The following is a 27,028-nucleotide window of genomic DNA, read 5'->3' on the forward strand; positions in this document are numbered from 1 at the left end:
AATCAAGATAACCCCATTTAGGAGAAGCATCATGTAGTGGTAAGGCTCACGAGACGAGAGGACCCTCAAGAGAAAAAATTAAAGGCTCTAAGCCATAGGTTAATCCTCTCCCACACTAGAACAAATTAATGAGAATTTTCAAATGAAAAATAAATGGTCCCCATGGCTTAAGATTAAAACAAATTAATGAGAATTTTCAAATGAAAAATAAATGGTCCTTAACCATGGCTTAAAGATTGTTCGAGGAGGTTAACCTATGTAAAACAGCCCTAAGTCTTCCACTTTCATGAAGGTTCTGCTAAGTGAAGGCAGATCCTATGTGCTCCTGTAGACTTGATCTTCATAATGGTTTAACTTTATCACAGGATTATTTTACACAAGATGGAGATTGTGAAGGCTGCAGTTCGGCATGTTTTTAAAGCACCAGGCTCCATTGCATTATCGGCAGCCCAACGAAATTACAGCTATAGGGACTTGCTTAGGTCAGCGTGGCATCTGTCTGCAACGTTAAGGGACAACCCGCTGCCTTCAAACAGCATGCCTCCTACAGCAACAGATGGTGTAAGCCAGCCACATTATTTGATCAGTTTCCTCCTTACGTGTTGTGCATGCTTGCATAACTGTATGCTGCCTGCTAGATGGTAGGCACGTGAGTCATTCGAAGCAGACAACTGATTTCTGACCTTTCCAGGCTTTCCAGAGCAGGGGCTTTAATCAAAGAGGGAGCTCATCTCTGTTGGGAGAGAGTGCATTGCAAGGGTTGCACGTGGGTATCATGGCAAAGCCATGTGCTGAGTTTGTAGCAGGGATATGGGCAATCTGGCTCAGTGGTGCTGTGGCGGTCCCACTGGCTGTGAATTATCCATCAGCTGAACTCTTACATGTTGTTAAAGATGCGGTATTTTGACAATATGCAAAATTTCAGTCTCATAAACATGCCTTCAAAAGTTAGAAACAAGTGATAGGGACTTGTTTTTGAAAGCACTTTACATTTGCTGATGGGTAAGCTGCAGGATGTGTCACTGATTTTAGGTACACAAGATCATCATGAACGTATAAAAGACCTTGCACAAAAGTGCTCTGTTCCTTCGTGCTGGCTTCCTTCTGTGCCTGCTAGTGATGAGTCAGGGATGGAGTTATCAACAAGGAAAGATGTAGACCTGCAAGGATGCCTGGAGGAGGGCTCATCCGAGCAAATACTGAGTGAGATAGCACAGTTATCTTCAGAAGGTGAAGCCTAATGCCCACATCATTTATTCAATATGCAAATTGTCTTCAGGACTGGCTCATTGCTCAAATTTCAGCAGGAGGGAAACCCAGCTTGATCTTATACACCTCGGGCACCACTGGCAAACCAAAGGGAGTCGTCCATACACATGCTGGAATGGCTGCTCAGGTTTCCTCCAACTTTTCACTCCCTGGTGCCATTTAAGCTTTTTGGGTAGGAATGCTGAAGCAAGGCTGCATGCACTAAGGCTTCAAGAATTCAATTATACAACAGTGCTAAGATTTATGGTTCACTGGAGTGCTATGATTTTATGGTTTGTTGGGAAAATCTTGGTTACAGTTGAAAGTTTTCATGCACCAAATATCATCGTTTTTCTAAATCGCCTTCCTTTTTTATCGGGGCTCACTTGGTGAAGAGCTTGATGGCATTAATATAGTTGTCGCGGATATCCCTGCCATCTGCCACATCAAAGGTGTCCAGAGCAGACCAGCCAGCAGATCTGGGCTGGAACAGCAACAAAACAGTGCCGCCCTGTCAAGTGTGGAGTCCACAGCAGTGGAGGGCCTTCAGATGACCAATGGGGGCCAGCAGCAGCCTTGTATAGGCTGTTGGAAAGCTCCAAAAACCTCCACAAACTGGTTGGTGATTCTGTAGCAGGTTGGCCAGTGGTCAGGCCCGCCAGTCAGCCAGCCAGGAAGGGTCTCCAAGCCCAATAAAAGGAGCCTTTCCTCCCCTCATTTCTCCATCGGCTCCAGCAGCCTCATGAGCTCTCAGCTTCTCCTCGATAGCCCCTACAGCTCCCCCAGCCTGTTTTTATCCCATCCTTTCATGGCTTAGTTCCCAGAGCCCCCTCCGTATATACAGATCTAGCCCCACACAGATGAAGCAGATCAGTCCTCTTTAACAGTTGTATGGTATCTGGCGGTTGCCACACCCAATGTGATAAAGACAATAGTCATCACATCTCTTAGTGCAAAATTGATCTGATATATTCTATTCATGTTCTCTCTCTCTCTCTTTCTCTCTCTCTCTCTTGATTTGGCCATTGAACTGGAGCATAGAGTGGTCTAGAAAGAAAGATCAAGTATGCGCATTATGCTAAGGTCATGACAGTGAAGATGCGGAACATGCCACATTCACATGCCCAGCCTAAGCCGACATTAGAGTTCACTTTCCGCATTGATAACCCAGCGTACCAATCTATCCAAGCTTCTTGAGAGCAGCCATAGAAATCCCCATCTTCTAGGTACCTTTTTATGTCTCTTATTTGAGCATAGATGAGAAATCATGAGAAAATGCATAAGAATTGAACCCTCTGATCACTCAATTGAGACTATGTAATGTCATTTGAGTCAGCTCTAGGACACATTGGAGTAGAGGAGGAGCTAGATGATATGAGAGCAGCTTGGGTCAGCAGAGAGAGCCAACATGATGCCGCCGAGAGAGGGACGTAGAGACCACGTGCGAGCCAGATAGCGACCAGAGCACACTCTATTGAGGTACGGCCTATCACAGATTTCCTCAAGGGAGACCGACAGAGACGAGGATCAATTTGGACATAGCTCAGCGGGCTCAGAGAGTGAGGAGACCGCGTTTCTTGTCACAACGTGAGACAACTCGACAAACGCAAAACCGAGATATCTTCATAGCTCACTGGAGAGCCACCATGGTGCTGGGCGTCGTCTTCTGACCCAACTCTCAATTTGCTTCAAACTGTATTTGTTTTTTATTTTGCTTGAGCTCTTGAGCCCATTAGATCAGTGTAGATTAGTACTCAGCACGTAGCATGCCCTCTACTCCAGCCCATTGAGGCTTGTATGAGTTCTCTTTCTGTGCACTTTGTCCCATAGGCTCGTGAGGCCTCCGGCGGACGTTAATATATGTTTCTTTCTTTCTTTCTCTCTCTCTATCTCTCTCATCATGATCATCATCATCAAATTCAAAGATGCCCAAATGAGACAGGATGTCTTGAAACAAATAGTCAACCTGAAAGGCACCAAGTTTACGTCAATGAGGACTGGACCTCACCCTTTTGCAAATCGAGCAAAGGAAAGAAGGCATAAAGAGAGTCATGGAAGCCAAGGAGAAGGGAAAGTTGGTGGTGTAGAGAGATAGGAAGGTAATTTTCCGAGATAGGAAAACCAGCCCCCCTCCCAAATAGGGGTATCGAGTCTGTGGAACCACCAGTGCTTTGTCACTTGCCCTTTGGAATGAGAATGGGAATGGAACAGTGTGGTCCTCACCAGGCAAAAGATCTCGTTGTATACATTGAGACACGCTTGTGCTAGACAGAGTGCACGATTCCTCATCATTGTCATCTTTCTCTCTCTCTCTCCCTCTCTCTCATCATCATCAAATCGAGCAAAGTAAAGAAGGCATAAAGAGAGTCATGGAAGCCAAGGAGAAGGGAAAGTTGGTGGTGTACAGAGATAGGAAGGTAATTTTCCGAGATAGGAAAACCAGCCCCCCTCCCAAATAGGGGTATCGAGTCTGTGGAACCCCACTAGTGCTTTGTCACTTGCCCTTTGGAATGAGAATGGGAATGGAATAGTGTGGTCCTCACTAGGCAAAAGATCTCGTTGTATACATTGAGACACGCTTGTGCTAGTCAGATTGCACTATTTCTCATCATTGTCATCTCTCTCTCTCTCTCTCTCCTCTCTCTCATCATCATCAAATTCAATGATGCTCATGTAAGAAAGGGAAAAGGGGTAGATTTGGTGAAAGGACAAAGATGGTAGAAAAGGGGGAGAGGGTAGGGGAGAGGAAGGAGGGGAGAGAGAGAGAGAGAGAGAGAGAGAGAGAGAGGGGTAGACGGAGAGGAAGAGAGAGAAAAGGGTGAAAGTGACCCATAAATTTTGCATCTGTGTCAATGACAATTTTCTGAGGGAAGCCATGATGCTTAAAAACATGCTCAATAAATTGCCAAGCAACCTATGATGTTGAATACCGGGTCTTAGTGGGTATGAAGCGAGCCTGTTTTGTCATTCTATCCACCACCATATAAATGTTATCCCATCTCCTCTTTGTAGAAGGCAACCCTGTGATGAAATCCATAGCTATGTGAGTCCATTTGCCTTCTGGAATAGGTAATGGTTGTAAAAAACGTGTGGGTAGCTAGCTATCCACCTTATTCTGTTGGCAAGGCAAGCATTCAGCATCCCAACACATGCCATCCTAGATGAAGCTTTGTTTGATCTTTTCATGTGCCTTAGTGATATCCACATGTCTTGCCATAGGAGATGAGTGCATTTTGTGCAAAACCAACAGTCTATACTTGGAGTCTGGCACAAGATAAATTCAGTCCTTGCAGTACAACAGCCCATTATGCAACTTAAATTCAGCTTGCCCTTGGCCTGAAGGCTCCTGTTGTTGAGAGTTGTGGTGCCATGAAGAGCAAAGGTATGAGTAAAGGGCAAGCTGCCACATGGCATGAAGGAGATATCCCACATGTGAGCATGCATATGGATGTAAGTACCCACTTCTATAAAAGGGAGGTTCATTTGAAGTAATATCAATCAAGCACTTTGCACTATCTCAAGATTCTCTTTATGAGTCCAAGCTAATTTATCTTGGAACCTAATTGACTTGAGTTATAGATCATGATCACTCTTAGGATTCACCCACCTTAGATCAGTGTTGTCATTAGAGTAGATTAGGGTCCACAGGAGAGCTCGGTCCATGCGCTTTAACATGGTATTAGAGCTTAGGTCCTAGCTCTCCTAGATTAGATGTAGATTTCTTTCTCGAGAGCTTCTCGAGTGTTCTTGTGAGAGTTCACTTCCGTAGAGAATTTCCGTTCATTGTAAGAGATTTCCGTCCATTTCCGTTCATTGAGAGAGAATTCTAGCATTGAGAGAGAGAGTTTCTATTCTTTGATCGACAGCTTATAGTTCATTGAGAGGTTGAGAGAGAGCACTTTCATTCATGTTGTTTGAGAGAGAAAGAGTTTATTCTTTCATTGAGAGAGGATAGGTATGTGTGAGAGAGAAGAACTGATCTACTCCTATTGTTGAAGAAAGCCTCAAGCACGAACTACATCAAAGGCTGGCTCTCATCAGCATGACTCTATCTCAGAAGCCCCTACAGCTTTGACAAAGTGAAAGCAAGCTAAGCTAAGGCAAACAAGGTGGCATACCAAGCAGCCTTCTAAAAGCAGTAACTCACGACTCCAAGCCAGGGGTAGACAAAGCTACAAGGCAACACATAGCTCTCCAGCCAGCCACTCCAACTCCAACGGCCTCTATCTATGGCCGAGAGCTAGGCTCAAACGTCCACCGCCAAGCCTCAGCAAGCTCCAGCCTTTCGACTCTCCTGCTGTACCGGCCAACCTGATGCCTCACAGCTACAATGACAGCAACTTGTAAAGGCCAATCACCATTTGTAGCATGTCCTAATTCATGAACCTATCATACAAATGTAAAGCCATAGACCATGTAAGCATTTATGTCAGACCTGACCTCAATGCCACACATAGGAGCCAGGTCTCAGTTGATTCTTGAATGTGGACCTTGTAGGAGTAGGTACAGTCTCCGCCACTTTTCACCTTGACACTTTATCCAGTCGAGAGGAACCAGCTAAACTTTGCAGTACAGCTGAGCACTCTTATATAGTTTATACCTTTAATTGAAGAGGTTAATGCCACCATAGAACACCCGCATCTTGTTTTTTCCCATGGATCTCTTCCACTATTACCTCATCAAAATCACGGAGAGGATGATAACAGTGTTTGTCTGATACAGGAGGGACCCATGGATCTCTTCCACTGTTACCTCATCAAAATCACATAGAGGATGATAACAGTGTTTGTGCTGATGCAGGAGGGAACCTTAATAAAAAAAAGAAAGAAGTGGAGTTGCAAAGACAAGAATGACTTTGCCAACTGCAAGAAGAAAAAGAATAAAGGTCCCACAAGGAGAGCTAAGATGAGAGGAAGAGTCTACTACTTCCATAGCAAGCACAATTAAACTTGGTATACAAATGGAAAGGGGAATGGATGTGTGTCATGCAGAAAGAAACACAGCCTTTGTAACACTTGATCACTGTGGATCTGAAGCGCTTGTAATTTTTTTTGCTGTAAACTTCTTAAGGATGAATGTATGTGTAGCAAAATTTTAGGAAAATTTCTATAAGATTTTATTGTGAGGGGTATTTTGTAAATTTCTTATCTGAAAAGCCCTGATCAGGTATAATAGCTGTGTGACTGTCATGCAGGTCAGAACATTGACTCAGGCTTGGGATTATACAAGGCATGATAGATTTCTACATTGCCTTCCCCTCCATCGTATCCTTGAATCCTTAAGGAAACTTTTTGTCCTTCTCTTTTTATTTTTGGCTAGCATGTATTAGTTGTATTCAATGCTTTCTATATTCTTGAAATAGAAGGCTTGGTTTCTCTTATATAAAATGAAGTCCCTTGACGCTCTTTTTTTTCAGATGCCCATGGATTGTTCAACGTTTTTCTTGCGCCTCTTTATGCGGGTTCCAAGGTGATGATTCTAAGTTGCACTCCTTTGCACGATGTGTTGTAGGCTCATATGGTATCTATTGCTAAATGATATTACTGGAAATTTTTGAAGTGTCCCTTCTTTCCACTTTCTTCTTTTATATGAGAGCAAACTAAGTGTACACAAACGTTCTGAAATTTTCTACTTTTGCATTTGGCTATTGTTGAAGATCGATCTGATGTTAAAGTTTGATGTAAATGAGATTTGGCATCGATGGTGCAATCCTTATCTAAGGACTGGGGTTCAAAATGTGGATGCTGTCACTGTCTTCAGTGGGGTAAGTTGGATGTTAATGATGAATCTCTTGGCTATTTTTAAAAGGATGCCCTTATGTATTGTCACTGTATATGTTTTCATGATTTAGCTCAGTTAGATTTTTGTAATTTTGTGTTTCCAGAGCAAATTATGCATAAAATTGTTAGGGCGGTGAATAATTGGTAAACACACACACAGTTCACACATGCACGGACGCACGCTCTTCAATGCTACTTTAGAGCTGTAATTTCTTGACCATCAGGATCTTTTCTGTTCTTTTATTAGATCTGAAGCATTTCCATTCCTTTTAGATCTCTTTGGACTGTGTAGGCTTGTTTCTTTGCTGTCGTTAAAAGTGACAGGCCTTGCAGGCTAGAAAACAAAAAGTGCAAGTTTTGGTGTCACTTCATGGCCTGGTAAATAAGGTTTCATGAGGTGTGCATTGTGCTGGAAGATGCTTTTGGTTTCTGAAGCAAACTATGAGCCTGAGAAAATGAGGATTTCTTGATTAAATGAGATGGGTTGCATGGAAGAATGATGCAGTTTTAAGGAGTGTCAACTAAATTGAGATTTCAAAGCTGGTGATGGGATAGATTTCAGATATAAAGCATAAGGTGGCTTGGAATATATGGACAAGAGGCATGTTAGAAGAAACTTAACCCCACTTGAAGCCCTCTAATGAAATATTAGACACCACAACCTTCATCTTTCATTGGTGCACCGCCAGTTTGCAGGTATCAAACAATTTTGCAAGATATCCAGGTGGGGCTAAATCCCTTTAGGGCAGAATGGAATGAGGGTTCCACTCTCTGCACCTAACAAGGAGCCTAGAGAAAGTGTAGGGAATAGCAGACAATCCTGCCTATATCCCTTTCCACCACCTCTGTGTTTCACTTTCTGTTCTTGCAGTCCCATCCATGGCTGCATAATAGCAAAGCAAGTGGAGGCTGTCCTAACAATTCGTCAACATGTGCAGCAGGATGATCTTCATCCGGCTTAAATTTAAATACACAATCCAAAGATGATGATGCGTCCAATAGTGTTATTTCCTAATCTAATATCCTTACTCTGAGTACTGTATCCAACGAAAATGCATTTCATTCTTTTGTCAAAAACTTTAAACTCTGCCTTTTTTATTTTAAAGCATATGCAACCGATCCTAACACTTTGAATTGATCAGTCTGGCTTTATACCGAAAAAGTTTCCAAAACAGAGTAATATACACAGATGCCTTACTGAGGCCTCTTTTCTTTATATACCCAGATTCTAGTTTTCTATTAGTCTCTCCCCAAAAAGTTTGTATCAACAGCTTGTGCTTAAGATGCATTTGGTCACTTCATAAGTTTTTCATTCCAGCACACCATTTTGCTTGGAGCATGCTCATTCCCATGGCCTTTGGAGTCCCTATCTAGAATGTTTTGAGTTTGCAGCTTGTTTGGTTTTCAGTTAGTGGTTTAAACAAGAACACTTCTGAGGACAGTTGGATGAACCTGATGTCGGTACATGGATTGCTCAAGGATAAAGCGTGTTCATGATCAAGGACGGTGGTACCATGGACTGTTGGTACTACTTCATTTGTACCTATGTCCTGGGATGGCTTACCTTGGTGGAGTGGGACCTGAGGAACATAAGCTGTGGATGTGAGAATGAGATATCAAGCACATCTTCGACTTTTCCCTGAGAACTTCTCCATGGAAGCTAATGAAGCATCTGCATCAATGAGTGGGTGTACGCCCACAATGGGCCTGAGAGGGGCTGTTGGGATATAGGGGCCGCCTCTCCACTTGTGAGCCCCTTATGAGGACATGGCGGAGATGACCTGCAAAAGGGGATTTCATAGAGAGAAGCCAACATGGGCAAAGGAGATGGCTGCCACAGATGCAGATTAGAGAGAGAAAAATAAAAAAAGAAAGAAAGATATATTAATGTCTGCAAGAGGCCTCGCGGGCCTATGAGACAAAGTGTGAATCCAAGAAGTACCTCATACAAGCCACTGAGGGCTGAAGCAAAGGGTTCACTAAGACCCTTGCTGAGAACTGAAAGCTGAAAATTTGAAAGCAAAAGCTAAAACGCTAACACGCTCAGCTCGTGGACAAAATACTAGAGAAAAAGAGGCAGGGGGTTGCACTAGAAAGGGCCAGGAGTCTGAAAATCAGAATGAGCATCATCACTAGTCCTGTCCAAAGGTGGATCTAAGGTGTCTCTGGCGAGGAGTGAGGCGCTGGATGGCCCCTGTTGAACTGCATCTGGTGGAATGGGGGTAGGGACATCTATAGCCACGACTAAAAGGGGTTATCACCCGCTCGAATCTGTGGAGGGTCGGGGGCACGGGAGGTGTCCTCCTGTAAAGAAGGTGAAGGATCAATAACCCTGACTGGTACCCAACAGGCGGCAATAGACCGTGCTAAGGGTCCTGGACGCGTTGTTGGTGTTGGGTGTGTCACTGTATTGGCCTTGTAGTGCGTGTCGAAGGTGTAAGGCGAGAAGTAGGTGCTGAGGGAGTGATACAAGACCAGAAGACCGCTTGGGTCTTTTCTTCTTCCTTGGAAAATCTCTAGCAGTACCCAAGGGTTCCGCATATTATGCACTGATCCTATTTGCCAATAATCTCGACTTTGTGGCAAAAGAAAGAGCCATCCAGAGCATAATATGGTCATCCATGATGTTAGAGTCAGAAACTAGGACTCTCGGAACTTGATTGCTCCGTTGCTGAAGAACGCATGCCAAGGAGGAGGGGGGGGGATCTTTGCGACCAAACTAAAAGTGGCTCTGAAGGTAGGAAGGAGTCAATGGTACACCTGAGGGAGGCCAGGAAATCTAATGAAGAGAGAAGTAATTTGATTGTTCTCCATAATAGGGTTGAAACCCAAGGTGAAGGGAAAGAGAGAGATCCTCCTAGAGCCTAGCACCAAGGGGTTAGTCTCAAGCATTGTAGCCACAGATTCAAGAGTATCAAAAACCACCTAGAAGAAGCCTTGTCCTTGTAAGCGAATGTCGGTGAGATGAGGTGTGAGGTTGTAGGAACAAAGTGGAGACAGGTTGTGAACACAAGTGAGTAAGAGTGCACACACAAGAAAGCTCCAATAGAAATGTTCAAATGAAACAATACAAATACTTGGTATATATAGTACCCAAGTACTATTGATTAACCATAGGGTTGACTTTATGCCTACAACACCATATCTTTCTTACAAATCCCCCCTCAAAGATATGGCTGAAAGTACCCCGGAAACGTCTCAGGTGTACCTTGCAGTACCTAAAGTACCATGGTTGCACAAATTCATCCAGATGGATATGCAACCTATGAGAGTACATGAAAACAATGTCATTGTGAATCACTTCACAACCTCCCTTGACATTGTAAGAATGTCTCTGATCCCCAAGCCATGTCGATGTCATAAGAAAAGATTTGTTGATAGGGCTTTTGTGAAGATATCCGCCACATTGTCCTCAAATGGACAATAGATGAGATCAAAGAACTTACATGCTTTATTATGCAGGTGTGAGATAGTATAAGACACAAAAAATGTCCCCTACATTGTTGTTGATTGTTGGAAGACACATGAAAAAATGGAAAAGCATCACTTTGCACCACTAATGAAGGTTGTCATGCATCCTTTGGGCTCCACTATACAGTGAAGCCATCAGAAATACAATCCCGTACATAATGATAATGATTTTCAATGTGTTTCATGCGAGCATGAAAGACAGGATTGTTGGCTATGGCAATGCAACTCTGGCTGTTACAGAAGACAAAGTTTGCTTCGCCATCCTATGCATGATGCAAGTCATGCAAAACCTTCCTTAACCACATTAACTCCGTAGTGGCTGAATTTGCAGCTTTGTACTTTGCTTCACTGGAGGAAAGAGAGACTCGTCATAAATCAGCCTGGGAAGTGTGCTACAGCCAATACCTTCTGATCATAAGGTTGAACATTAAGCTTGTATAAGTCTCTGTCATATGTGCCTGTTGTTACAATCTCATACCCTTTCTTTGGATCCTTAATCCTGCATTGGTTATTCTGAAATTCAACCAACATATGTTGATCATGGGCAATGTTTGAAACTGAAATTAGATTTTTGCCTCAAATCTAGAACATACCAAACATCTCGGATATACTTAACTTTCCCATTATCAAGCTGAATGGGAATGTTCCCAACTCCCATGATGTCTTGAGAAGCATCATCGGCACACGTAACCTGTCTGCCATGAACATGTGTCATGCTCTCAAACCACTCCGGGCGAGGAGTCATGTGCTTAGTAGCACCATTGTCGATATACCATGTATCACTTGCAACAAGAGAAGCATCCCTTGATTGATATCCCCCTTGGCATCCATCTTCTCATTAAATGCAGCAAACACAAAATCTCTATTACCTTGGGCAAGATGAGCTTCACCATGTGCATCTGAAGCACGAGTTTCAGTGGGGACAACAAAATTACTACTAGAGCTGTCCCTTTGCCTTTTCTTTTCATTGGCAATCCTTTTTTGACACTCTGCGATGTAATGTCCTGGCTTCTTGCAATAGTTGCATTTGTCCTTTTTCTGATTTTTGCTTGAACTGCTTGCATTCCCCTCCTTGGGCTGAGTTGTATGGCTGTGTTTTGTTGGCTCAAACTTTTTTTAAAATTTGCCCTTTTCACCCATGGCAAGCACTTGCTCACCCTGACGAGAGGCTTGGGCAAAATTTGAGCATCTCTCCTCTTCCTGCAACAAAAGCCCAACTAACTCATCGAACGAGAGCGGGACTGCCCTGAGAACAATGGTCAATGAAGTGACGAATGTGCCATATGAGGGGGCCAAGCTATTGAGAGTAATAGAGACGAGCTTCTTGTCTTCTATTTTCTCATCAATACTTGTGAGTTGATCACGTAGATCAGTGATCGTGGCAATATGATCAGTGATGGCCTGGCCTTCCTGCATGTTGAGATCCTTGAGCTGATTTGTCAAGGCAATGGCCCTTGCCTCATTCTTAACATGATACATGTTTGCCAATCTTCCCCATGCTGCATTTGCATCCTTGCACGACTTGATAGTCGTCATAATGTGCCTCTTCACATTTGTGGCAATCAAAAACATCGCTTGGGCACTGCGGCGGTCAAACTTCTTCTGCTCCTCCATCGATGCTATGGGAATAGCAAGAGGGACTGTAGCAGACAACTGTTTGCCTGTAGTCTGACCCGAAGAAGCTGTGCTGGATGTAGATGAGCCTGTTGGCCTCACCGCATCCCCACTAACAATATCCCACAAGCCCTTACCAACCAAGATGTTCTTAAGCATGAATGACCACAAGGCATAGTTCGGTCCATCCAGCTTGTCACCCTCGGACAAATTGCCAAAACTGTCCTGAAAGAGTCGACATGATGTAAAATGGGATACCCACAAGCTGCAAATGTATCTGCAAAAAGACCTGCAAGTCCCAAAAGTGCAACTGGCTGCAAATGTGCCTACAAATCCCAAACTAATACTGGCTGCAAATGCAAAGTATGATTGGCTGCTTTGAAATGCCACTGACTGCGCAATGCTATCACTGCAAAAATGGCATCAACCAATCGCTGCACTCTATTGCAATCTGAAGTGCAATCTCAAACTGAAAATGCACAACCCAAATCTGAAATAGCACACCCACGAGTGCTCAAATGCATCCAATGGAGCTCAAAGGCATCCACAACTGTAAAGTAACTGCAAATGCACCCAACAATGCAGAGTATTTGCAAATGCACCTGAGAGTGCAAGAGTATGGGCTGCAAAAACAGTCCCGAAGCGAAATACACAGCTCAAAACACTTACTAAAAGTGCACCTTGGCCGAACCACCTGCAAAACAGTCCACTGACTGTGTGGGCAAGCTGGAGATGACAAAGGAGTTGAAGTGAGCTGCTTGGAGCTGAATGAAGCTGTCGGGAGTACTTCTGAACACAATACACGTGTAGGGAAGAGCCTGGAGAAGTATGGAGATGCCTGGAGCTGCTGGAACACACCTGGGAGAGGCTAAAGCTAAAAAGAGTCCAGATCTGAGCAAAAACGCCGAAAAAAAGCCGAAAACTACTCGAAATCACCTTCCGACAAGTCGTACGGACTCCCAACACTGTCGCACAACTGTACGAACAAATCCATACGGACTTACAGACGTCCGTACAACTGTTTTCGCTTGAAATGGTGCGGGACAGGTTTGTTTGTATGCGGGCAGCTCAAAAATTTTGAAAAACGTATAAATTGGATCTCAAAAGGTCAAAAAACAGCCGCTGGATTGTTTTGTTTTTTTTTTCTGCTCTTAAACAAGTTTTTGGCGATGAAACAAGGCACCGGACTGAATGCTGGAGCTACCTCAAATGAAAGTTGGAGATCTGAATGTGAGAACCAAGAACGCACACTAGAGCACCAAGCTTGTGGGAGTCTGGAAGGAAGCACGGGAATGGAAGCGCGGGAGTGGGCTCTAGAGACGGAAGCGCTCTAATACCAAATGTAGAAATAAAGTGGAGACAAGTTGTGAACACAAGTGAGCAAAGGTGCACACACAAGAAAGCTCCAGTAGAAATGTTCAAATGAAACAATACAAGTACTTGGTATATATAGTACCCAAGTACTAAGTAGGTCAACCATAAGGTTGACTTTATGCCTACTACACCATATCTTTGTAATGTCTTACAGAGGTCTCCCGGTAAAGCTGTGAGCATCCAGTCCCTGGCGTGAAACGTGGAAGGGTGGGACCCAAAGATGTGGGTGAAGAGAGAGAAGTAGAGCTTTTAAGCTCTACGTCCTTTTTGAGCTGTTGCAACTCGTCTTTAGAGAAAACGACTTGTCTCGCAGCTGGTGAAAGCAGTTGAGGATTGGTTGAATGGGAATCCATTCATCAAATGAGGCAAAAAGGCCAATTGGAACACTATGAATCTCTATGTGACCCAAATTTGTTGCTGCAGGAGAGGTAGAAGAGGAGAGACAAGAAGGGGGTGGGCTGAGCAGGAGAGGGGGGAGGGGGAGAAGGGGCTGAGGGGAGGCGGGGGAGGGGGAGGGGGCGGGGGCAAAAAGGGGTTGAGGGGAGGCGGGGGAGGGGGAGAGAGGGGGCGGGGGAGGGAGAGGAGAGAGGAGGCGGAGGAGGGGGAGGGAGAGGGGAGGCGGGAAGGGGGAGAGGGGGCGAGGGAGGGGAGGCAGTGGGGGGAGGAGAGGCAGGGAAGGGAGGGAGAGGGGCGGGGGAGGGAGGCAGGAGGGAGGGTCTGAGAGGGTGGGGGAGGGGGCGGGAGGGAGGGGCTGAGAGAGGGAGGAGGAGAGGGCAGGTTGAGGGGGCGGGAGGGAGGGGTTGAGAGAGGGGGGGCTGAGGGCAGCAAGGACGTCGGGGAGGAGCAGCAGCCCGAGTCACATGATTTGAAGTTCTCTTTCTTGTAAATAGACAATGACCACCTAGGGTGAGGATGCAAGTGGGAGGTAGAGGAAAGCTCTGACTTCTTAATTGAAAGACAAAGGAGGACAAGAGGGAGTGGAGAAACAAGACACATGAATGCATTTCACAATAATTCATCAAAGGCTAAAAATACACAACGGATTTGGTCAGATAGGAATGGTAATCCCAGCCCTAGCCGTAGCCCTAGCGCTAGTGCTAGTGCTAGTGCTGGTGCTAGCCCTATCCACAGTCCTAACTAAACTTAATCCTATAAAATTAATATAGATAAGCTAAGAAAAAAGAAGTGATGCTCCTAATTTTTTATCATATGCACGAGTCTGCACTTCTCATGTGCATGTGGGAGTGGATCTTTGTTGATGTTGCAACAGACTCCTAATTCTTGGTTTATAATTTTCAAAATTGTAGTAATGTAGACACTTGTTGATGATTTGCTCATTTTTTTAATAAGTCCTAATGAATATGCATTTGTGCACAATTGCATGCATGTGCATGCACCATGCTTGTGCTAGTGCCAATGTGTGTAGGCACATTTCTTGATTCATGTGTTTTTCTCTTCTATATCCTTACTTTGTGTTTGTAAGTAATATAGATAGAGATTACAGATAATTACATAGATTCAGATGTGCAGATGTACAGAGACATATGTGTACATACATGCACGTGTAAATAGACATACACATGTTCAAGAAAATTACTTCATTAAGTATGAATGAAAACCGCGAGAGCAAGCTCAAGTGCAGGAGTACATCATGCAATGCATTAGGAAAAAAAACAGCTCAAAATGAGCTAATAAAAAACCAAGGCGGAGGCTGAAAATGCCACCTCAACCCTGAGGGAGACTCAGAGAAGAAAGGAGATCCTCTCCAAACTCTGGAAAAAATAACTCTCCTGGGAGTAGCTGCTCTAGAGGATCTTTGCATGCTCGCCCATATGGCCATCAGAGTGTGTACTGTGTCAGTCCAAATACTGGCCATAACCTGGGAAGGGTGAACCTGAATACCCTCCATCGCCTCTATACACCTGGCTCTCCAAATATGCCAAGCTGCAATGCTAGCCAGAATCTCCCACGACGTGCTACTAAGGCATGAGCAACTTTGAAGGGAGTGAAGGGAACATCCTGGAGGGAACAAGACTCCAATGAGTGTCGCCGTACAATGAGAGCTGGATCTGGATCATGTCCCTCGAAAAACACCCGAGGGCCAGTAAGAGATAGCCAAGCCATTGAACCCCAGGTCATATAGAAAGGTGCTGTATGAAAGATACCGAAAATCCTAGCAACACCTTTCCAGATCGTCCTCGCCTGTCTGCACTCCCAAAGGCAATGCTGTACTGACTCAACTGCAATGTGACAATGAGGACAAGTAGGGTCAGCCCCGAACCTGGATCTCCACAGGTTCACTGCAATCCCTCCATGAATAGAAAGCCAAAAGAAAAGAGTGATCTTTCTATTCCTAAGGGATTTTCAGAGCCTATGCCAAAAGTTTTTTCGCACAACTGCGAAAATCTGAAAACTATCCCAATGAGGCGCTCTGGAGGGTCTCCAACCTCTACTGCTGAGCTGAAACCTCCGGGCATTTCTAACTGTATAGTGAAAGAATAGACATACACATGCATTCACAAATATCTGTAAATTTGTTTTGAAAAGCTGTAAATGCTAGCTCAATAGACTGCTTTTGTGTGACTTAACATGGGAATCTCTTTTGGAGAAAGTAAATAAGCTGATTTTTGAGTTTGTGTAATGTGAATGGCTTTTGATGGAAAATTTAGGTCATGCTTAGTGTACATTGGTTCTTTGCATATTTCAGTTTCTTTAAAAACTTATGAATTGCTCTTTTCCATGTGAGCATTAGGTTCCAACAATGTATGCAAAGTTGCTACAAGCCTATCATTGTATGGACCAGCAAATGCAAAAACAGGCAACATTTTCAGCTCAGCAGTTGCGGCTTATGGTTTGAAGCTTAAGACCTCTCTCCTCTTCCTTTGTTTTTCAATTTTTTCATCAAGGTATACAAAGAACGCAGGCTTAATTTTGGGAATTCTAAAGAATAATAGCATATATGTATATGTCCCAAATAAAGAGGTGAAGTTAGATTTTAGATTTGAGGCTGAACTTAAGCGCTTTGTCAAAAGGAGGGGAGGTTACAAACGAGCAATGTGGAACAATAGTCATGGAAGAGATGTTATTGGGGCCAAAGATGAGTCCTTTCTACTTCATGGATCCACACTTAAATCATAGTTAGCAATGAAATTAGGTATTGTTCAAGCATTTAGTAGCAAATATATCAGTTTTTAAAAGTTTTGTTGGGAACACCTGACAATCTAAACAAAATCAGTTCAAATAGATAGATAAACAAAAAGGGCTATCAAAGACAAACCACTATCATAAGGCAAGAAAGCCAATGAAGGGGAAGATGTATCAATTTTATGCTGTACTTTATGATAATGAAGGTAAAATGCATTGTTTTCAAGGAATAAAATACCACAATTCCACACTTCGAGAGACCATGCTCTTCCACACCTTGAGATGTTCTAGCACGGTCTCTCATTGCTTTTGAGTCATTAGAATACTGGTCCCATGGCTTGTCAAGAGTGCCGCTATTTTTTCCATGATGTGTGCATAGGCTCGACACTGTAGGAGCACTTGTTGCTCATGTGGTCCCTTGCATGCTTGTCCAAATAGGCATCAACATATGAATAGTATTCGTCCAAATAATGGCCAAATTGTGAGAAGGGTGGACTTGGGATCCATCCAAGGCCTCTGTGCATCTGGCTCTTTAGATGTGCGTTGTGGGTGTCTTGAGTTTGATCCTGAGGATCAACATTTGATGACCCCGTGAGGATCCTGCCTTGTGGGCTGACATTAAAAAAAGTTATTCTCTTCTTTTCTAGAGATGCCATGCAAAAATAGTCACCAACATCTTCCAAGAAGAATCCACAGAAGCATGCATGGGCCTGAAGTGTGAAAAGGGAACATCATCCAAAGAGCACGACTCAACTAAATGTAGTCGTATAGAGAGACCAATAAGAGTTGTGTCTCTCATAGAAGACCTGAGGCCCCGAAAGAGAGAGCCAGTCTACCAAGCCCAAGTCGTAAAGAAGGGGAAAGGAGCAAATGCGCTGAAAATCCTAGCAATTCCCTTCCATACGATCCTCGCCTATCTGCAATCCCATAGGCAATGCTGAATACTCTCCACAATACAACGGCAACTAGGACAAGTGGAGTCTGTCCCGGACCTGGACCTCCATAAGTTCATTGCAATCCCTCCATGAAAAGACAGCCAAAAGAAAAGGGTGATTTTTCTATTCCTGAGGGATTTCCGGAGTCTCCTCCAAAAAACTTTCTACGAATCAGTAGAAATCTGATAATTCTCCCAATGAGGAGCTTTGGAGGCCCTCCAGCCTCTACAATTAAGCTGAAATCTCCTGGGGTTACTAACAGTGTAACAAAAGAAGGGAATGCTCTTCTCTCACTGCCTTGCATCAATCCACTCCCACTCTCCGAGGGTCCTACTATAAAAGCTTCATGGGGACTCCTCCATAGAGCCAAATCCTCCAGGAGCCCAAAGAGAGAAGAAGCGAGTCTTGGTCCTAGTGCCATTGTGAATTCGAGCCATGCTCCACATAACCTAAGATTGTGACAGGCTGAAATGGAACTCCCAAGAGAATATCTTGTGTAGATCTAGACAGCGTGCCTCCTATTTGAACATCGAAAACCAAGGCATCCTCATCAGCCTGTCATAGTGCATGACCTGAATTGGAATACTTGTTCCCATGAAAGCCCCCATCCAAGTAGAGCAACAGACAAGACTCATCTCTACGTCAACCCAATGCATGGGTATGGTTGCATGAATTTGCTAAATTCCACTTGTACTTCCTCCGAGGTGACTTACAAATTGCAATTTATGATCCTCTAGAAGTTTTATGAAAGCTTACCAAGATCCCATAGAGGAGGCAGGGTCTCTATCCCATTTAGACCACTGCATATAATGAGAAGTGCCGAGTGGTCTGCCATACTCATCAAGTATGCTATCATTCACATGATGGGATGTCTGTCAATCTCTTCTACAGAGGATAGACGAATTCTCTGAAGAGTATTCCTGAAACTGGCACAAACTTTCAGGATAACAACCATAAGAGGAGAGGAGGGAGATGTAAATCTCTCCCTGATGGCTCTTGCCCAAGCATAAGTCCCCTTACCACAGTTTTGCAAAGCAAGGCCCTGCACTGCAAATTTTGATCCATGATATTGAGACCACCTTTCCACGTGGGAAGTATCAAGGTCTCCCAAGCCACCCTAGCTAAAGCATCTCCTGTGCCGTTTAGTCCACTCCAAAGAAGATTCCTTGTAGGCCTCTTAAGCAAAGTGATGCAATCACTAGACTGGCACCAACAAGAGAATTGAACCTAGCTAACAACCACCACTCTGAAAGCAAGGTCAAGTTTGGCTGAGCTTAAAAAAAGGAGCTTTCTCCTGATACTCTCCAAAACGGGAGTAAACTGCTGTGATGGAGAGATACCCATACCGACCTAGCATCCCAAGTATTTGACAGTGACAACCCTTTGAAGTCAAGTGAAACCAATGCGAACACCTCAATCTGGGGTGTCCTCATCACTAATCCAAAGCCATTGGATTTATTCCAATTAATTTGTGCACCTGCTGCAATACAAAACAAATCCAAGGCTGCCCTGAAAGATGTGAGTCTAAGGAGTGGCATCCAAGAAAACTGCAGTGTCATCCGCCAACTCACTGTCTAAGCTCTTCCTTGTCTTGGAAATCTGAAATTTCTCTCCCCTTACTCCTTTGATAAGCATGTGGTTGTGGGCTGATTTGTATAGAGAGGAAACCCCTCTAATCCATGCATTTGAAAATCCAAAACGAAGAAGGGTGCCTTCCAAAAAGTCCCAATCTAATCTATCATATGCTTTCTCAAAATCCAAGAGTAGAATGGCGAACCTCTAGCTACTCTTTATGGCCCCACTTGAAGCTTCCAAAAACGAGAATATATTATCAAAGATGGTTCTGCCATGCACAAAGCCCGTCTATGTATCATGGATAAGCTATGGAAGATTGGGCTGCAAACGCAAGGTGATTGCTTTAGCCATAATTTTTATAGTAGGTGCCCAAGAGAGGGATTGGCATCCATTGTGACACCAGGTTTCTACAATCGCCCTTTGAAATAAGATGTCTCTATAAGTGAATCAGGCATAACTTTAGAGTCTCATATGCCCTACAGGGCTGAGGTAACATGGTCCCCAATCTTATCCCAAAAAGCAATTAAAAAGGAGGGTGTAAGCCCATGTGAACCCGGGCACTTGACCTTATGAAGAGCAAAGAGTGCAGTCCTAAATTTCGTATTGGTGAAGGGTGCATCAAGTAAGACTCGCATATTTGGTTTCATTGGCACAGGAATACATTGCGATATAGCATATCTGGCATCATCTCTAGCCATTGTATCAGGATCTGCTGAGAGTAGGGAAGCTATACGTAAGACAGCATTAGGATGTGACTGCGAAATCCCATTTGAGTCAATCAACTACGAAATACTCTCTCTACTATGTCTTGGGCCCAAAGTAGAGAAAAAGTATTTATTGACTCTACCACCCATGTGAGTCCAAAATGACTCTCATGTGTGAAAGGCATACTCTGCTCTTTGGTCTGACAGTATCTATTGGATAGCCCTTGTTGATGTAGCAAGGCGCTCCTAAATCCAAGCATCAGTAGGACGTTTCTACTCCTCCCTCTATAGGGCTGCCAACTGTTGGCGAATACCAGCCTCCTTTCTGAGAATCTCACGTTTGTTGGTATTGCGATCGAACGATAAAAATCACTAGTATCAGAAAGAGAGCCACTACCACAAATAAAAATCACTAGTATCAGAAAGAGAACCACTGCCTCTGTAAGATCCTCCTATGCATAAAAGGCATCTAGAATCCTGAGACTGGCAGAGCATCCTCTCAAGTGGGGCTCAAAAACCGTCAAAGTCACTGAAAAATGATTTGAGAAGAAAACCGTTGGAGCAAGTCATACGGAGACACCTCTATCCACCAGTGCCCAATCATCAACTAAAATCTATGAATGCGTGCATGAATAGGCATCTGCATTCTTCTGTTAGACCACAAATACAAAAGTGACTGTGGCTGAGTGTGAAAGGAATCATCAAACCAAACATCTCTGCCCAACTGAACTAAAAAAAGGAAGGCATCCCGGGCTGCACTCTCTAGAGAGGGAATGCCACCCTCTCTACCTCCCTTCTTATCAGAAGGCAACTTCACCTTGTTGAAGTCACTTCAAATGACCCATGAATCACCCCGCTGCCCCCTACCTCTCCCTCCCTGCTGCCCCTACCTCTCCCTCCCCGCCCTACCTCTCCCCCACCCGTCAGCCCCCCCACCCCCCTTCTCCTCCCCCGCCCCCGCCCCCTCCCCCATCATCCCTCTCCCCCCCCTGCTGCCCCCCTCCCCGCTGCCCCCTTCTCCTCCGCCCTCCCTCTCCCCCGCCAGCCCCCCCGTCCCCTTCTCCTCCCCCGCCCCCCTCCCTCGCCCTCCCTCTCCCCCTCCCTCTCCCCCTCCCCCATCCTTTCCTCTCCCCCACCCTCCCTTTCCCTCCCTCCTAACCCGCCCTCCTTTCCTCTCCCCCTCCCCCTCCTTCCTCTCCCCCGCCCTCCCTTTCCCTCCCTCCTATCCCCCCCCCAAGGAGACCCAAAAAAAAAAAAAAAAAGAGTTAAAAAAAAAAAACCCCCTCCTCCCTCTCCCTTCCCTCCCCCTTCCTTCCTAACTCAGCTCCCCATGCCTCCCCCTCAGCCTACCTCCGTCTCCCCCTTCAGTCTATCCTCTCCTTCCCTTCCCCTCTCTCCTACCCTCTCTTTCTTCTTCTTCCTGCACCCGCGTTCAGGGCGTCCTGGGCAGTAGTTTCACGGACGGAGCTTTTTCAGTGTTGGAATCAGCCTTTTCACATTGATTGGCGAATGGATCCCCATTCAGCCAATCTCCGTCCACTTCCACCGGCCGCGAGAACCGTCATTTTTTCAGAAGACGAGTTGCAGCAGCTCAAGAAAGATGTGGAATTAGAGGGCTCCACATCACTTTTCGCCCGCATCTTTGGGTCACACCCTTCCAGATCACAGGCTAGAGACTGGATGCTGGCGGCGTTACTAGGAGACCTCGCCCCACACCTCAGGGATATTCGACTTTTGGGACGTGGATTCTTCCAAGTGGTTTTCGACTCCCATGAGTCCACAGCCCTTGTTCTCAAAGCTAATCCCCTGGCTTTGGGTTCGAGGAGGATCTTTCTTTTACCCTACACCTTGGGCTTCGATCCGGTCGAGGAGGACAGGCAGGTCACATCACTGTTCATTAGATTTCCTTGTCTTCCTCAGGTCTACCATCGACTGCTTGCCACTATCGGAGCCACATTCGGAGTGGTCACTAAGATCCCCTCCCTTCCTGGCATGCCTTCTTCCTCGGCAGAGGCAGTTAGTGCAGAAGGGGTGCCTCGTGTTAGGGTCATTGTCTCTGACCCTAACATCTCAGATGACCACATTATGCTTCAGCGTCCAGACGGCTCTCTCTGTCGACAGAGAGTCAAGATTTCAGGTAGACAGGACCAGTACAGGATTTGCAGGACCCTTGGGCACTTTGCTAGAGACTGCCCAAGGAAGAGAAAAAGACCCAAGAGGTCTTCTGGTGCGGCTCCTTCACGTACTACCACGACTGCACCTCCCCAGCACCCTGTACCACGCACTCCAGGACCACCAAGAGTAACAGGGCACCCTGCTTCGCGCACCCCAGGACCACCAGGGGCAGCAGGGCGCCCAATGCCCGCAGCACACCCAGTACCACGATGGAGAGCTACAGAGCGGCTCCCTTACCTCAGGAGGAGACTTTTGATCCTGTTCAGACAGACGCCTTCCAGACTCTAGAGGTGGATGTTGCTGCAGCCACAGACACTACGGTTCCACATCAGGAGGGGCCTTTAGATCCACCAGCCCCAGTCACTTTGGTTTCTGACCCCTTGGTTTCTGACCACGAGGGGGCTACAGGTACTTCTTCCCCGCAGACTCTGTTCCTGCCACAGTCAGGACAACCGAGAAAGTGTAGGCGCAGATGAGGGCTCCTGATTCCTCTTCACTCCAGCCACATGCCTCCTCAATCCCCAGCTCCAGTTCTGCTGATAGAGGCCTGGCAGGTCCTTCTCCTCCATCTTCCACGAGTGCAGGTCGTGGGGGAAATTTTGCAGATTCTTGCATCTCTTGGGATCCTAAGTCTTGCCCACTTGCCCCTTTCCACCTCTAGGTCATGGACAATTGGTCCGTATTTTGTAGATTAAATGCCATTTGAACATTGATATATCCTCTTTGAGGTATTTTTGCATTTTATATCTATCCATTGGATAATTTCCCCGGGTCTTGCTATATTTTCTATAGCATTTTCTAAGTGGCCAAGTTTTTGATTTCCCTCATATCTCCTAGGATATCAGCAGCAATCTATGCCCCATAACTCCATCCATTTCCCCCCTTCTCTCTCTACCGTCCAATGAACTTTGTAGCCTCCATTGCTTTGCATGGGATCTTGCTTGCATCCATCTTCTTAAGCTTGTTAAGGTATACCACGTATCGTTACAATGCTTCTCCTTCAAGAAGTATCATTCCAGTCTCAGCAAGTAGGATCAGATAGGGTGTCTGTACCATGATCCTAGTTCTCCTATGAGACAACGTTTACTTAATGTTTCTATTCTTCTCCAATAAGCTCTGCCCGGGTGCCCGAGTTGGGGCATCCATAGAGGATCATTGTTTGCACAAGCATGTTGTACTGGTACTTTCTCATTTCTTTGCTCCATAGCTGTGCCTTTGTGCACTTATTTTAGAAGCCATATAGAGCTTTGAAACCTCCCATTGCTAGCACAACCACTAGTACATGGGTCATGATCCAAAATAAAAGGTTACCAGAAGTACTGGCATAGGGGTCAAGCAAGGTTGTCCCCTCTCACCAACTCTCTTCGGTCTTTTCATTGATGAACTGGAAGATTGGATGAGAGTATATAGCAGAGATGGAGTCCAGGTTGCATGATATGCCCAGAGATGGAGTCCAGGTTGCATGATATGCCCTGCTACTTCTCATTTAAGCAGATGATGTTCTCTCCTTTGCAAAGGAAAAGAGGGACATGCAAGCACATTAGGATGCGCTAGGCAAGTTTTCAGACACTCTGGCATGCAAGTCAACAACCACACCCTGTCGTATAGTCAGAATGTGGCTTCCTTGACTACTTGGGGAACTTGAGCTTTTCTAGTCTCTCCCATAGATGTTTCATGGAACTATGTCAAAAGCTTTCTTGAAGTCTACAAAGCAGCAGTAGACAACCCCTTTCCTTATTCTTGGCTCCCTCAATTGCCCCTCTTATAGCAACTAAATGATCTACTGTTGAGTGCTTGGGGCGAAACTTACTTGGGATGGTGCCCTAATTCCTCATGTCTCCACCCATCCATTGATGTTTTGCTCAATGATGGTGCTGTATAGTTTGGCCATTAGGCTTCTTACCATGGTTGTTCTGCAGTTCTTTGCCATCTTGCTGTCCCCTCCTTTGTGGATTGGTACAATTGTGTTGAGCTGTTATTTTGAGGGAAATCCCTCCTTTAAAGCTGTATTCATGAGCATGGTGAGCATTCCCTTTCTCTTGCCTCCTCCCCATGTCAACATCTCAGCGACTAGTTCCTGTTTGCTAAACCTTTGAGATACCTACACTTGGAAGCATCATGTCCATGAACCTTGCAAAATGTGGAAAATGAAACCGAGTTTGATATCTTATGTTTTGAGGGGCATTCCTAGCAGCCATGTTTGGAAGATCCGCACCTCACTGCATTAAGGACCACTCTTGATCTCAATCTGTAAGGACAACGTTTTCTTAGGCCACATCCTCCCCTTCAATCCTTCTTTAATTTGGTCCAACTCCCTCTTGAGTCATTGCCATTGTGAAGAAATGGCTAATGCAATGTGTGAAGGATTGCGAAAGATTGAACATAGAATGCGGAAGGAAGGAAGAGCTGAGCAAGAGGTAATGCGTATGCAAGATTGAAAGATAGTAAAGCAAGCTAGAAAACCTTGTATGTATTACGAAAGCCTCAATCGGCCTATAAGGGATTGCGAACAACTATACCATTTAAAGGGGTCGATTACAAAGATTGTGAGTAGTTATAACAACAAAATTAGTCTGTTATATGTAACTAATTGGACTGCTAACATTATGCGAATACTTGGAGTTACAAAATGATTACAAGATAACCCAATACCCCCCTTAACTTGAAGTATGGTAAGCATGGAACTACTCCGCTGGGGCTAAGTACTAGGTAACAATAACACCAAGTGTGCCACAATAGAGCCAGTGCACGGGATTTGGAAGAGGTTTTGGTCAACACTTCTAATGCCATCTTCAAGCTCGGAATGTACTTCATATGTAACTCACCACAATCAACTTCATCCTCGATGAAGTGGAACCCGAGGTCAATATGCATAAATGATGAAAAATATCCCGAGCATATTTCCCTTGAAATAACTTGCTGGAGCCTGTTTACAGGATCACACAAGCTTTTTATATCTAGGTAATATTGAGCCAGACCCTTATCGGTCATTTGAAACTCCAGGGAGAGTTGTAGCTTGACTTGTGCTAGGAGGTTGATGCCGTTACATGCAAGCAAAAGGTTATCGACATAGAGACCTAGAATGCAAGGTTTTTCTCTTAGGCGTTTCATGTATACACTATTATCAGAGAGAGTTCGATAGAAATTCATGGAAAGGAATGGATGGCTTACCACGAATCATCCTTGATAACATGAGAACCTCTAGCCGCTCCATACGGGGGCCCACTCTGTATCCGACATGTCTAGTCTCCAACATGGGCTGCCGTACATCCCCGTTGGCCGAACCAAGGAGTAAAAAAGCAACCCCTTGGTACGTGGATCCTGAAAGTGCGAGCGGAAGCACTGCCTCTCCAATGAAGCATACCCTTTGCTCAAGCGTGTCTGCATCACGGGTCTCATAGTGAATATGGGTCCGGAAAAGATAACCCCAAGGTGTATGATGAAACTATCTCAACAAGTGACCCATCAAATGTGAAGTGTTCCTGGCGCATGATGGCTTGAGATGTATTGAAGATCATGACCTTGGTTTTACCTAGGTTGACCTTCAAATCATGAGACTCACAAAAGGACTGTAGTGCGTCAGGGTGTCTCTGGAGACCCTCTGCTGAGGAAGACAAGAGAGCCACGTCATCTGCGTAGAGCAATATCCGGATCCGCGTGCCTGCAAGAGAGCAACCTACCCCTTGTGTCTACATCACTGTCTCAAGCTCGTCAATGTAGAGGCCAAACAAGGTAGGTGATAAAGGACACCCTTGTTTGACCCCGATAGTGCTCATGATCTCGTCTGTCCACCCAACTCTGCCTGAAACTCTCTCGTAAAGTGCCATGACAGCCCAAATGATCTCCTGGTCATAACCTAAGTCCTGTAGGCACCGTATGAGGCGGGCTCTCGGAACCGTGTCAAATGCCTTGCGGAAATCCACAAAGCAATAATAAACCCTCTGCTTCTGTGCCCTCGCCTCCTCGATGATACATCTGAGCGTGAGAGTGTGGTCCATGGTTCCATGATCACGCCGGAATCCGGCCTGTCTTGCTGCTCTAAGTCCTCGACACTCTATAAATCTACTAACCTTAGAATCAAGTACTGATGCATAAATGTTGGACATGACATGTCCAATCATAATGGTCCTGTAGCTCTCCGGGCTCATGGAATCCCCTGCCTTGTGGATGGGTGAGATAGTGTTAATGGTCTAGGTGCGTGGAAACCCAAACAAGCAGCTTCATTAAAGAGCTTTGCTAAGATCGGGGCTAGGAGGTTAATCCCATATGCAATGAACTCAATGCATAGCCCCCATGATCCTTCGCTTGGCCATTATGAAGTTTCATTACGGCATCCTTTTACCCCTTCTCTAGTGAAGAGGGTGCAGGATGTGGGGCATGGCATGTGTGAAGTTAGGGACTGGCTAATTTGGGATGTCATAAAGTGTGCGTGCATAATCAAACCAGATCTTCTAAGTGTCAGTGAGTGGTGAGGGAGACCGTCCTTCTAGAAATCTCCGCCAAAAGTCTTTAGAGTTGTTACTAAACAAAATGTTCAGTAGCTCCTTCTCGTTTTGACGAACGAAGTCGTACCAGTCTACGGTACTCGCGTACCAATCTACGGTACTCGCGTAGCGTATCTGGTGCGCTCGGAAGACTGTTTTTGGTTTTGAATCTGAGCTGGCGGCATAAAGCCTTACACTCATCATCGTACCAGCTAGGGGTGGTGGGCGGGTAGAGCGGGTGGTGTGGGGGAAAGCATGAAGGGCAACCTCGTGTAGTGAGCGGGTGACCAAGGCAGCACGATCCTCTAAAAGGGGTATGAAGTCAATGTAAGCGAGAAGTATGTATAGACGGCTAGAGTAAGTAGGTGAGTGATCACGGTCAAAACGTATATCATGATAGGTGGAGTAAGAACTCAGTGGGGTGGAAGGTGCTATGCAAAGGGGATTGGAGATGCTAAAGAAAAGATAGGTATTATGAGCGCCTGGAGGGAGAGGTGCTACAATGAAGTTAGTTATGCGAGATG

General features: G+C 45.2%; 1 protein-coding gene across 1 annotated transcript in view; it reads left to right on the forward strand.

Moving 5' to 3' along the window:
- Positions 1 to 318: 318 nt before the first annotated feature.
- The window catches only part of LOC147886035 (malonate--CoA ligase-like), a 100,512-nt gene continuing 73,802 nt past the window's right edge, over positions 319 to 27,028 (forward strand). The window contains exons 1-8 of the mRNA XM_087396482.1: positions 319 to 561; positions 692 to 898; positions 1,014 to 1,230; positions 1,308 to 1,396; positions 6,443 to 6,512; positions 6,665 to 6,717; positions 6,905 to 7,012; positions 16,240 to 16,338. Of these exons, the coding sequence (XP_087252608.1) occupies positions 382 to 561; positions 692 to 898; positions 1,014 to 1,230; positions 1,308 to 1,396; positions 6,443 to 6,512; positions 6,665 to 6,717; positions 6,905 to 7,012; positions 16,240 to 16,338 (1,023 nt within the window). The 5' untranslated portion in view covers positions 319 to 381. The remainder of the gene's footprint in view (positions 562 to 691; positions 899 to 1,013; positions 1,231 to 1,307; positions 1,397 to 6,442; positions 6,513 to 6,664; positions 6,718 to 6,904; positions 7,013 to 16,239; positions 16,339 to 27,028) is intronic.

The sequence above is a fragment of the Dipteris shenzhenensis genome, chromosome 25 (assembly GCF_047967505.1).
Source record: "Dipteris shenzhenensis isolate YYH24624 ecotype China chromosome 25, Dip_SZ_1.0, whole genome shotgun sequence".
NCBI lineage: Eukaryota > Viridiplantae > Streptophyta > Polypodiopsida > Gleicheniales > Dipteridaceae > Dipteris > Dipteris shenzhenensis.